Genomic DNA, 13,837 nt, shown 5'->3' on the forward strand with positions numbered 1-13,837 from the left:
ACACACACACACACACACACACAGAGGCAGCTTGAATCTGAATGTATTTTCGGGTATCTCTCAAAGTCCAGTCATGTTAACATCTCAAATTAAGCATCATATACATCTGTAAAAGGCTAGCTAGGCTTTCTTGGGCAATACACTGTGTTTACCCAAAGTCCAGGGCCCATGCGGCTAAACTGCTTCTTCATCTTGGTCTCGATGTCACGCTGGCTCAGGAACTGAAGAAAGATGGTTCTCGGGCCTGGCGGCATTGTAGAGCTTGGGGAGCTGCCTGACTCCGGCTGTCTTTCAAGAGCACTTCTGCCTAGTCTGTTGGTTGCATTCTTCTCTGTGCCATGCCTGGGGCCATCGTAGTCCCTGGGCTATTAGCTGGATCCTCTCCACCCTCTAGCCCTTAGCTTGATGAATTAACTAACTCATTCCTACCCTGAGTCTCTCTCTAAGTAGAGAGAACCTATTCTCTCTCTCTCTCTCTCTCTCTCTCTCTCTCTCTCTCTCTCTCTCTCTCTCTCTCTCTCTCTCTCTCTCTCTCTCTCTCTCTCTTCAATTCAGTTTTCCTGAGTAATAAATATAAACTGTATCCTGAATCACACCTGGATAAGCTAAGAAAAGTTGCTTTCCTCAAGGGCTCCCTGCTTGAGGCCTGTAACACAAAAGGCCAGTTCCTCATAAAGATTCCCTTGATATTCTGGTGGGCCTGAGATAGCCTGTCTGCAAACAAAATCAAGAGTTAAAGGTGGAACTGGATTAACTTGTGGGGAAAGGTAGCTAGGAAACCAACTCAAATGTAAATTCTTTCTACTTTGACCAATACTCTTCTATAAGGCAGGGACCTCATAAGATTTTTCAGATGTAAATACCCTTAGTCTGGGCTATTGTTTGGAATCCACCTGCCCAGTAAGGCAGTGACTAGAAAACCAGAAAAAGAACTTGTGACTGGAATTTCTGGAATGCCTTTTCTACCATAATAACATAGATGGTTGGAACAAAGCAAAGCAGAATTTTTTGCTATAAGATGGATTCTCACATATCTGTGTTTGCTTGGTTATACCGTGTCCCGGCCATCAGAATTGCTAAGTGAGATTTATCAGCTTCTGAATATAGAGTGAGGTCTGCTATTCCCAGGAGACATTTTTTCTTTCGCCTCTGTCTGTAAAATATCATTTTTACAGACTTTCACTGGGCCACCGCGGCATGTTTTGAGCATTGGAAATAAAATCAAACAAAGCAGGTTCTACACTGAACCCTGCTGGAACCATCCTGCCATGACCCTCAGTTTCCAAGTGAGGGAGCCTGTGAGCACTACTGCCCCTACTGAATGGAGTGGGAGAAGCACAGCTGACCGCTCTGCATGCTTCCTTGTTTAGTCACCAGCTCCTGGGGTCAAGTTCAGCAAGGGGTAGCTAAAGGCCAAGTCCATGCTATGACAGGAAGCAAGAAAGCTTTGGCTGGGACCTCCCTATCGGCATGCGGGTTTCATAGATCTTCAGTTCTCCAAGGTTAAGAAGAATCCTTCAAAAGTTATGAGGAAAGAAAAGAAAACAAAAACAGTCCAGTTTATTTTAACTTAACATCATCTCTTTGCAGGTCCATTTACTCGACCTCATCCAGCCTTATGGCGAATGGTTTTTGGTGAGTCCCATTAGTAGATAAAATTATTTTCTATTTAAAAAGCATATTTTCTCTGTGTGTCACAATAGTGGTTTTACACAATATCTTAAAAACAAACAAACAAACAATTTTTAGTTACCTAATAGGAAAATGTTAGATTTCTTTGATAAAAAAAAATGGTCGATGATGGCATAAACTCTCATACATCGGATCCTTTTTTGTTGCACATGCCTGCTTCTGATGTTTTGTTTCATATTATGCACAGATATTAGCTTCAGCAAATGCCCCTTATTTTCTGTCTTGTTTCCCTTTCCTAGATCTCATGCTCAAGTGCATGATAACAGCACATTTGTCTTGTTAGCATGTTTGGAAGCCCAGCAGTGTAGTTTCTAGGAACTCAGAAAAGAGAGATCTCTTCTGACAGACAGCACCTCATTTGGTCTGAAGTTTATCATTAAGCATACAAATATTGTCTTGTTTTTTTATTCTGTCATCCAGAAAGTCAAGTTACCTGAATGAATCTAAAATACATTTTTAATAATTAGATTTTTTTTTTACTTCATCCTGCCTACGTAATGTAGTCTTTTGACAATCTATCATAGCCAGGTTTTGTTTGTTGTTGTTGTTGTTGTTGAGGGGATCTGATTCATAGTCCTAATTCAGTTTGAAAAGGGACTCTCTCTGAGAAAATGATACTTAAGCTAAGCCTTGAAGGACCAGCAGCCAGAGAATGTATAGGGTAGGCTTTACAGAACATGAAGTAGAGACAGGCCATGTAAATATGTTCCTGAAGAAAGAGTTAACTACCATGAGGCTGGGGTGCTGGTAGAGAGGGGAACAGATTAAGGGGTGCTGAAGTGACAGGATTAGGGGGCAAGGCAAGGCTTTCTGATTTGATGCCAAGGTCAATGGGGAAATGATATGAGTGAAACTGTTTTATGAAGATGAATGAACAGATGACAGGTGGATAATACTTTCATACTCCACCTGAGACTTGTCCTTCAAATTAGCCCTGGCAGGTATGATTTTCTTGTCACATGCACCATAATTGCTATCCTAAATGACCAATACCATGTCATTTAGAATAGTAAAGTCACTAATACGCTCCAAGGCAAAATCAAGTTCCAAAGATTTGATTCCCTACCCCAACCTCAGAGTGGGGCTGTGATTTTTTCAGTTAAGCTGGCTGAAATTAGATCAGAAATGGAGGGCATCCAGGAATTGTCACACTGATTACCTTGGATCACAAATGTGGCTTAGTTCTGATAGCCAAATAGGTTCCCTAGAGAAGAGACTGCATGGCTGGCATGAATCCACAGCAAGGGCTTCAGTGCCAGGCTTTCTAGCCAGGCCCCTCTCCATTCACCAAGGACAGCATTGCATCGAGGCCCCTGTAGAGCTGGGCCAATATAGCCACACTTCCCAGAGCCAAGGAACATAAATTTTCTGACACATAAGAACTACCTTGCTTTTGCATTTATGTACCCATTTTGCAAAGTTTCATCTTTAATGACCCCCCTACTATAACCTTTTAAAATTACAATCTTTGTGAGATAATTCTTTTACATAGAAATGATCTATGACATAGAAATGTTTAGGCTAGAGCTCTAGGCTAAACTACAAGCACTATGAAACCCTGGGTACTACAGCAAAAATGGTGTGTGTATATATATGTGTGTGAGTGCGAGTCCTTGGGATGCTGGGGACTGAACTCGGCTCCTTACAGTTGTGAAGCAAGCACTGTAACAACTGAGCTACTTCTGTAGCACCAGGATAATCTTAAATACCAAATAGTAAATACAATTTTCCACCCTTGGGCAGAGGGCGTCACAGGGGCTGACATTTTAAGAGAATATTTTGCTTTTATGCTGCCTCCTTCATTTTTTAAGCTAACTCTTCATTTTTGTTTGTTTGATTGTTTTTGCCACAAATCTGTGTATCCCTGGCTGTCCTGGACTTCACTATGTAGATCAAGCTGGCTTTAAGGGTGTACAGATCTCCCTGAGTTCTGGGACTAAACTTTTGTGCTACCACACCCACCAACTGTTTATCTTTTTAAATTTACTTAGAAGTTTTCAACAGCAGCTAGCTGTTTACTCGTATGTAACAGGCTTGAACACCTGAGGTTATCTGCGGGGACGCCACAAATAAGGCTCTGCCCCTGTGATGCTCTCTGCCCAAGGACCAACAAACTACTAAAGAACTTAATAGTAAAAAATTATAAGCTGTTACTATGCATTAGCTAGTTAAAACTGGGTAAGGTGGCAGCCACTTGACTGCTTCCACTGGCGTAGTGAATGAAGGCCTGAGGGAGGGACACTCCGTGTAAAGTTTAGCTGCATCTAAGCATCTGTGCATGCAACACAGTTAGGGAGCAGGGCCATGACTCAGCTAACGAGATGACTGCTAAGTGGCCAGCTCATGGTTGGAAAGTACTTGGCATGTTATCGGCCCCAGTGGGGGCTGGGGAGAAGTCAGCATGTTCAGAAGCATTCAGCACTGTGGGCAGGGTAAGGAGTGCGGGTGCAAAGGACATTGGACAGCTTCCCTCGAAGGGTGGATGATTGTATTTATTATTTGGTATTTAAGACTATCCTGGTGCTACAGAAGTAGCTCAGTTGTTACAGTGCTTGCTTCACAACTGCAAGGAGCCAAGTTCAGTCCACAGCATCCTTGGCTCTGGGAAGTGTGGCTATATTGGCCCAGCTCTACAGGGGCCTCGATGCAATGCTGTCCTTGGTGAATGGAGAGGGGCCTGGCTAGAAGGCCTGGCACTGAAGCCCTTGCTGTGGATTCATGCCAGCCATGCAGTCTCTTCTCTAGGGAACCTATTTGGCGATCAGAACTAAGCCACATTTGTGATCCAAGGTGATCAGTGTGACAATTCCTGGATGCCCTCCATTTCTGATCTAATTTCAGCCAGCTTAACTGAAAAAAATCACAGCCCCACTCTGAGGTTGGGGTAGGGAATCAAATCTTTGGAACTTGATCTTGCCTTGGAGCGTATTAGTGACTTTACTATTCTAAATGACATGGTATTGGTCATTTAGGATAGCAATTATGGTGCATGTGACAAGAAAATCATACCTTCCAGGGCTAATTTGAAGGACAAGTCTCAGGTGGAGTATGAAAGTATGATCCACCTGTCATCTGTTCATTCATCTTCATAAAACAGTTTCACTCATATGATTTCCCCATTGACCTTGGCATCAAATCAGAAAGCCTTGCCTTGCCCCCTAATCCTGTCACTTCAGCACCCCTTAATCTGTTCACCTCTCTACCAGCACCCCAGCCTCATGGTAGTTAACTCTTTCTTCAGGAACATATTTACATGGCCTGTCTCTCCTTCATGTTCTGTAAAGCCTACCCTATACATTCTCTGGCTGCTGGTCCTTCAAGGCTTAGCTTAAGTATCATTTTCTCAGAGAGAGTCCCTTTTCAAACTGAATTAGGACTATGAATCAGATCCCCTCAACAACAACAACAACAACAAACAAAACCTGGCTATGATAGATTCCCCAAAGACTATTGTGATATTTACGCATACTGTAACTTAAGCCATTGAGTCTGATGTATTTCTCCTAACCTTGACTTTGTTTTGTTTTTCTCAGGTCTCAGTGTGCTGTATTTCCTCTTCTTGGTATTCCTTCTTTTCCTGAATTTCGAGCAGGTTAAATCCCTGATGTATTGGCTAGATCCCAATCTTCGATATGCCACAAGAGAAGCGGACATCATGGTATGTACTTGTTAGTGGTCCTGTTGTAGGGTTCTGGGCATAGGAAGCGTGGGCCCACATTTTTTTTTTTTTTCGGATTTATTCTTTTCAAGGCAGGGTTTCTCTGTATAGCCTTGGCTGTCCTGGAGCTCACTCTGTAGACCAGGCTGGCCTTGAACTCAGAAATCCACCTGCCTCTGCCTCCCAGAGTGCTGGGATTACAGGCGTGCGCCACCGCTGTCCGGCATGGGCCCACATTTTAAGTTGATTGATCTCCTTATTTCCTTGTAGTATAGCTAAAGACTGGATTTCAGGGTGCACCATTGTGCACCAAAGTAATGCCATCCAGGAAATGAAACCCTATCATGAAACAAGGGTGTATGCTAAGAAGAATACACCCACTGCCATCACATGGCTTTTAGACTGAACTCTCCTCATATCTTTTATCTGTCATAGGACTTTGGGCAAAGTACTTAGTAGCCTGGTCCCTTTTTGGTGAAAATGGTAATGCATATGGTGGGAAAGAAGGGTGTATAGTCAAATGAACATCCCACAAGGCCTGCACAGTGTCTGCCACACGCTGGTCTCTTCAGCTACTGCTTGTTAACTAATCATATCAGCACCTCTGCTAGATATGCCTATAGCCAGATTTTATAGTCCTCTACCTGCTTGCTACAAAGGGGCTAACTAGAATGACTTCAGTTGTTTCATTTGTTACATATTTAGAATACATACACACATGAACCCCTTTCAACTTATGTAAAACAGCTTTTCACTTTCATTTGTTGTTGAGACTATTTGGGAAAGAAACAACATTTTTTTTCTCTTTACATTCACACATTCACAGTGATCATTTCTGTGATGTGGTATCTTGGGTTTTGCTCTCCTGTCATGAGCAACACTACCTGCACGCACTGTTAGACCCCAGAGCTAAGAAATCATTCCTCAGAGCTGTCTGTATGTCACATGTGAGTCTACGGTATTTCTGAATGGCCAACCTCACATAGGGGCATTCCACTGTCTTCATGGCTTCAGCCTATAGGACACAAGGATGCCTTTTACACCATGTATTTTAAAGGATGTGATATGGGATACAGATGAATACCCAGAGAATAAATACTTAGCTGGAGTGCTGGCAGGGTTCTAAGTGCAGCAGCTTCTTTAGAGGTAAGAGGCAGAGGTTCCTTTAGGGTAACATGCTGCTGTGTCACTCTCCTCAAAGCTATCCCAGCCCTATAGTTACGGAGCTTTCGTGGGAGCTTTATCATAGAATGTAGGATGGGACTGGGAAGTTCCCACTTCTAATATATCTTTTTTTTTTTAGTGCTCAGCTTCCAACCCAGGAGCCACCACTTATTGCCTCTTTAAAGTACGAGGCACTCCAACCACTGTGATTTCCAAGGCATTAGGAACTCTGAAACAGGTCAAAGAGCATTAGTACAAAAGATGCACTCAGTACCCCTTTTCCTCAGAAAACAGCAAGGGAGCTAGGTACTAAAACCAAAGTCAGTAGTAGTTGTTTTGTACTGTCATTCTTCCCTAGTGTTTTGAAGACCTACTATCTAGTGCAGGTTGAAGGAAAAGCTGGTGGTGTTCTGGAGAAAGCCTAAGCACAGACATTTGCTCTGACAATAAAGAAATAACAAAGGGACTAAAAGATCAAAAAGTAATCACCATAACAGAATGGCTAGACCCTACTTCATGAGATGATACTTCTAAATGTTTATCTTAGCTTTCCTGGGGTCCACAATAAAAGCAAAACCAAGAGCTTGGGGATTATTTAGAAGCCTAATTAGGATTTCTTCCTCTCAAGGAAAAGAAGGACAAAGGGTAACTTAGTTGTGATGGTGCTTCTGCTTATGTTAGGTTTCTGTATTGGCTGGTTTTATGTGTCAACTTAACACAGGCTGGAGTTATCACAGAGAAAGGAGCTTCAGTTGGGGAAGTGCCTCCATGAGATCCAGCTGTGGGGCATTTTCTCACTTAGGGATCAAGGGGGGAGGGCCCCTTGTAGGTGGTACCACCTCTGGGCTGGTGTTCTTCGGTTCTATAAGAGAGTAGGCTGAGCAATCCAGGGGAAGCAAGCCAGTAAGAAACATCCCTCCATGGCCTCTGCATCAGCTCCTGCTTGCTGACCTGCTTGAGTTCCAGTCCTGACCTCCTTTGGTGATGAACAGCAGTATGGAAGTGTAAGCTCAATAAACCCTTTCCTCCCCAACTTCTTCCTTGGTCATGATATTTGTGCAGGAATAGAAACCCTGACTAAGACAGTTTCCTAAGGAAACAAAACATCTAGGAGAGCCAGGTGTGTTAGTGCACACCTTTAATCACTCAGGATGCAGAACCAGGCAGATCTCTATGAGTAAAGACCAGTCTGGTCTATGTAGTAAGTTCTAGGACAGCTAAGGCTATGTAGTGAGACCCTGTCTCAAAGCCAAAACATCTGAGATAATCAATAAAAGAGAGGGCTTTTTGTTTTGTTTTTTTTGTTTTGTTTTGTTTTGCTTTTGCTGTTTCAGAGGTTTCAGCTGGTTAAGGCAAAGCACCATGGCATGAAGATTGCTTAGCTCATGGTAACCATCAAACAATGAGGGACTGACATACCACATCTTCCTTGAATACACGTCACCAATGGCCTAAGGTGTCTTACTAGGCAGCACCACTTAAGAGTTTCTACCACCTCCAATAACACATGGTTCCCTTGGTTAGGAAGCAAGCCTTTAGTGTAAGAACCTTTGGAGAAATATTCTAATCCCTCACTATAGCACGGATAAAAGCGATGATTGTAGTATAGTCTGCTAAACACTAACTATACCAGACATTTTCTATATATTCAATATAAATTTCTCATACACACACCCACGCACGCACGCACGCACGCACCAGCTGTTTATACCATTTTATAGAGGAGGAAAGAGAAACTTAAATGCTGTCTGTCTTGCTCAAAGCGAAACTCCTATCTCTGCTTCAAAATCTGTAATTTTCAATTTGTGCTTCAAGTGTAGCATTATCACAGTAAGGGCAGTCATGTTCATAGCAGTCTTAGTAAAGATATTTCATGAGAAATTGGAGTAAGGTATTATAGATAAAGTATTTTCCAAGGCAGCTTTTTTGGGGCTTGAGCAAAAGTAAGTTGACTTGCAGGAGGTTGTGCTATTAATGTTTCTGTCACAGGCCTTATGGACTATAAGAGCAAGTTGAATCCAAAAATGTTTCCATACTTATCTTCTTTACAAATCTGAAATCACAGTGAAATCTTAATGTTATAAAATCACAGCTCCACAATAACTGCAGTCACCTTTTACAGTCTAATTTCCAGTACTCCTGATTCTTCCTAGGCCACGCAAGGCATGCAGCTGTTTGCAGATTGCAGGGATCTGGGTGGTTTGTTAGCAGCATTCTCTGTCTCTCTCTGTCTCTCTGTCTCTCTGTCTCTCTGTCTCTCTGTCTCTCTCTCTCTCTGTCTCTCTCTCTCTCTCTCTCTCTCTCTCTCTTTAAATTGAATATCTTCCACATTTACATTGCCAATGGTAAAATCTTTCCCGATTTCCCCCCCTCCACAGAGACCCCCCAATCCCTTCTCCCACCACCTGCCTCCATATATATGCCCCCCACCCAACACACTCCCACCTCCCCCTCCTCGGTTTCACTTTGTTGGGGCATCTATTGAGCCTTCACAGGACCAAGGACCTCTCCTTCCATTGATGCCCAACAAGGCCTTCCTCTACCACATTTTTTGCTGGAGCCATGTGTACAGTCCCTGGGAGTCTTGGGGCATCTGGGTGGCTGAAGTCATTGTTCTTCCCATGGGGCTGTAAACCCCTTCAGCTTCTCCAGACCACCCTCCGCCTCCATTGGGGACCGTACACCCAGTCCAATAGTTGGTTGCTAGTTTCTGCCTCTGTATTTCTAGGACTCTGGCAGGGCCCCTCCGGTGACAACCATGGCATGCTCCTTTTGATACATGCTTCTTGTCATAGTGTGGGGGTTTGGTGACTATTTATAGGATGAATCCCCAGGTAGGGCAGTCTATGGGTGGCCTTTACTTCAATCTCCACTCCACACATTGTCTCCCTTATTGCTCCTGTGAGTATTATGTTCCCTTTCTCAGAGGAACCGTAGCACCCTCAGTTAAGTCCTCCTACTTCTTGAGCTTCCCGTGCTGGGTGCATTGTAACTTGTTTATTTTGAGCTTTTGGACTAGCAACCACTTATTAGTGAGCACATACCATGTGTGTTCTTTTGTGACTGGGTTATCTTGCACAGGATGACACTTTCTAGTTCTATCCATTTGCCTAAGAATTTCATGAATTCATTGTTTTTAATAACTGAATCGTACTCCATTGTGTATATATACTACAGTTTCTGTATCCATTCCTCTGTTGAGGGACATTTGGGTTCTTTCCAGCTTCTGGCTATTATAAATAAGGCAGCTATGAACATAGTGGAGCATGTGTCCTTATTACATGTAGGAGCACCTTCTGGGTATATGCCCAAGAGTGGTATAGCTGGGTCAGTGGGTAGTACTATATCTAATTTTCTACGGAATCGCCAAACTTATTTCCAGAGTGGTTTTACCAGCTTTCAATCCCACCAACAATGGAGAAGTGTTCCTCTTTCCCCATATCCTCTCCAGCATCTGCTGTCTCCTGAGTTTTTCATCTTAACCATTCTGACCGGTGCAAGGTAGAATCTCTGTTTTTATTTTTATTATTTTTTAAGATTTATTTATTATATGTGAGTACACTGTAGCTGTCTTCAGACACTCCAGAAGGGGGCATCAGATCTCATTACAGATGGTTGTGAGCCACCATGTGGTTGCTGGGATTTGAACTCAGTATCTCAGGAAGAGCAGTCAGTGTTCTTAACTACTGAGCCATCTCTCCAGCCCTTTTTTTTTTTTTTAAGATTTATTTATTTATTATGTGTAAGTACACTGATGCTGTCTTCGGACACTCCAGAAGAGGGCATCAGATATCCTTACAGATGGTTCTCTCTGTTGTTTTGATTTGCATTTCCTTGATAACTAAAGATGCTGAACATTTCTTTAGGTGCTTTAGAGCCATTCAAGTTTCCTCAGTTGAGAATTCCCTGTTTAGCTCTTTACCCCAGTTTTTAATAGGGTTATTTGATTCTCTGGAAACTAACTTCTTGAGTTCTTTGTATACGTTGGATATTAGCCCTCTATCAGATGTATTCAAGGTTTGTCCCCACTTTCTCCTCTATAAGCTTCAGTGTGTCTGGTTTTATGTGTAGATCCTTGATCCACTTGAACTTAACCTTTGTACAAGGAAATAAGAATGGGTCGATTTGCATTTTTTTGCATGCAGACCTCCAGTTGATCCAGCACCATTTGTTAAAAATGCTTTTTTCCACTGGATGTTTTTAGCTCCTTTGTCAAATATCAAGTGACCATAGGTGTGTGGATTCTTTTCTGGGTCTTCAATTCTATTCTATTCTATTGATCTTCCTGCCTGTCTGCATACCAATACCACACAGTTTTTATCACTATTGCTCTGTAGTACAGCTTGAGGTCAGGGATGGTGATTCTCCCAGGAGATCTTTTGTTTTGGAGAATAGTTTTTGTTATTCCAGATGAATTTGAGAATTTTTCTTTCTAGATCTATGAAGAATTGATTTGGAATTTTGATGGGGATTGCATTGAATCTGTTGATTGCTTTCCACAAGATGGCCATCTTTACTATATTGATCCTCCCAATCCATGAACGTGGGAGATCTTTCCATCTTCTGAGACCTTCTTCAATTTCTTTCTTCAGAGACTTAAAGTTCTTGTCATATAGACACTTCACTTGCTTTGTGTCAGGGTCACACCTAGGTATGAAATATTATTTGGGACTGTTGTGGAGAGTGTCATTTCCCTAATTTCTTTCTCATCTTGTTTATCCTTTGAGTAGAGGAAGGCTACTGATTTGCTTGAATTAATTTTATATCCAGCCACTTTGCTGAAGTTGTTTATCAGCTATAGTTCTCTGGTGAAAGTCTTGGGGTCGCTTAAGTATACTATCATATCATCTGCAAATAGTGATAGTTTGACTTCTTCCTTTCCAATATGTATACCTTTGGCCTCTTTTTGCTGCCTGATTGCTCTGACTAGGACTTCAAATACTATATTGAATAGATAGGGAAAGAGGAGGCAGCCTTGCCTGGTCCCCGATTTTAGTGGGATTGCTTCAAGTTTCTGTCCATTTAGTTTGATGTTGACTACCAGTTTTCAGTATATTACTTTCACTATGTTGAGGTATGGGCCTTGAATTCCCGATCTCTCCACGACTTTTATCATGAAGGGATGCTAAATTTTGTCAAAAGCCTTTTTAGCATCTAATGAAATGACCATGTGATTTTTTATTTTTCTTTTAGTTTGTTTATGTAGTGGATTACATTGCCTGATTTCCGTATATTGAACCATCCCTGCATCCCTGGGATGAAGCCTACCTGATCATGGTGAATTATAGTTTTGATGCATTCTTGGATTCGGTTGTCCAGGATTTTGTTCAGTATTTTTGCATCAGTGTTTTTGAGGCAGATTGGTCTGAAGTTCTCCTTCCTTGTTTGGTCTTTGTTTGGTTTAGGTATAAGCGTTATTGTGGCTTCATAGAATGAGTTGGGTAGTATTCCTTGAGTTTCTATTTCATGGAAAAGTTTGAAGAGTATCTGTATTAACCCCTCTTTGAAGATCTGACAGAATTCCCCACTAAACCCATCTGGTCCTGGCCTTTTTTTGAAGGGAGACTATTAATGACTGCTTCTATTTCCTCAGGGCTTATGGAACTATTTAGATGGTTTATCTGATCCTGTTTTAACATTGGCACCTGGTATGTATCTAGAAAGTTGTCCATTTCATCCAGGTTTTCAAACTTGTTGAGTATAAACTCTTGTAGTAGAATCTGATGATATTTTTCAATTTCCAGTTTCTGTTGTTATGTCTCCCTTTTCATTTCTGATTTTATTAATTTGGATACTGTCTCTGTGCCTTTTGGTTAGTCTGGCTAAGGGTTTATCTATCTTGTTGATTTTTTAAAAGAACCAACTCCTTGTTTTGCTGATTCTTTGTATAGTTCTTTTTGTTTCTATTTGGTTGATTTCACCTCTAAGTTTGACTATTTCCTGCCATCTACTCCTCTTGGGGGTATTTGCTTCTTTTTGTTCTAGAGATTTCAAGTACACTGTCAAGCTGTTAGTGTAAGCACTCTCCATTCTCTTTTTGGAGTCACTTAGAGCTGTGAGTTTTCCTCTTAGCACTGCTTTCATTGTGTCCCATAAATTTTGGTATGATGTGTCTTCATTTTCATTAAATTCTAAAAAGTCTTTAATTTTTTTCTTTTTTTTCTTCCTTGACCAAGCTATCATTGAGAAGAGCATTGTTCAAAGTCCATGTGTATGTGTGTTTTCCATTGCTTTTGTTTGAGCTTAAGACCAGTCTTAGGCTGTGGTGATCTGATAAGATACATGGAATAATTTCAATATTTCTGTATCTGTTGAGGCCCGTTTTGTGATCAATGGTCAGTTTTGGAGAAGGTGCCGTGAGGTGCTAAGAAGAAGGTGTATTCTTTTGTTTTAGGGTAAAATGTTCTATAAATATCTGCTAGATCCATTTGGTCCATAAGTTCAGTTCATTTTACTATATCTCTGTTTAGTTTCTGATTCCATGATTTGTCCATTTTTGACAGTGGGGTGTTGAAGCCTCCCACTATGATCATGTGTGGTACAGTGTGTGCTTTCAGCTTTATTTATATATTCATAAAAGTTTCTTTTATGAATGTGGGTGCCCTTGTGTTTGGAGCATAGATGTTCAGAATTGAGAGTTCATCTTGGTAGATATTTCCTTTGACCAGTGCTTCCTTATCTTTTTTGACAATTTTGGTTGAAAGTCAATTTTATTGGATATAAGAATGTCCACTCCAGCTTGTTTCTTGGGACCATTGGCTTGGAAAATTGTTTTCCAACCTTTGATTCTTAAATAGTGACTGTCTTTGTTACTGAGGTAGGTTTTTTGTATATAGCAAAACGTTGGGTCCTGTTTATGTATCCTGTCTGTTAGTCTATGTCTTTTTATAGGGGAATTGAGACCATTGATATTAAGAGATATTAAGGAAAAGTGATTGTTGCTTACTGTTATCTTCTTAGTTAAAGGTGACATTCTGGTTGTGTAGTTATCTTCTATTGGGTTTGATGAAAGATTACCTTATTGATTTTTCTGTGGTGTGGTTCACTGCCTTGTGTTGGTATTTTCCACCCGTTATCCTTTGCAGAGCTGGATTTGTGGAAAGATATTGTGTAAATTTGCTTTTGTCATGGAATGTCTTGTTTTCTCTGTCTATGGTAATTGAAAGTTTTGCTGGGTATAGTAGTCTGGGCTGACATTTATGTTCTCTTAGGGTCTGTATGACATCTGCCCAGGCTCTTCTGGCTTTCATAGTCTTTGGTGAGAAGTCTGGTGTAAATCTGAAAGGTCTACCTTTATATGTTACTTGACCTTTTTCTCTCACT

The 13,837-nt window shown here is 41.4% G+C and overlaps 1 protein-coding gene across 1 annotated transcript in view; it reads left to right on the plus strand.

The window, feature by feature from the left end:
• Ptdss1 (phosphatidylserine synthase 1) overlaps positions 1–13,837 on the plus strand; it is a 103,276-nt gene that overhangs the window by 40,251 nt on the left and 49,188 nt on the right. Inside the window, exons 3-4 of the mRNA XM_052160570.1 lie at positions 1,591–1,635; positions 5,226–5,350. Coding sequence (XP_052016530.1) covers positions 1,591–1,635; positions 5,226–5,350 — 170 coding nt within the window. The remainder of the gene's footprint in view (positions 1–1,590; positions 1,636–5,225; positions 5,351–13,837) is intronic.

This window comes from Apodemus sylvaticus, chromosome 17, assembly GCF_947179515.1.
Source record: "Apodemus sylvaticus chromosome 17, mApoSyl1.1, whole genome shotgun sequence".
Lineage (NCBI taxonomy): Eukaryota > Metazoa > Chordata > Mammalia > Rodentia > Muridae > Apodemus > Apodemus sylvaticus.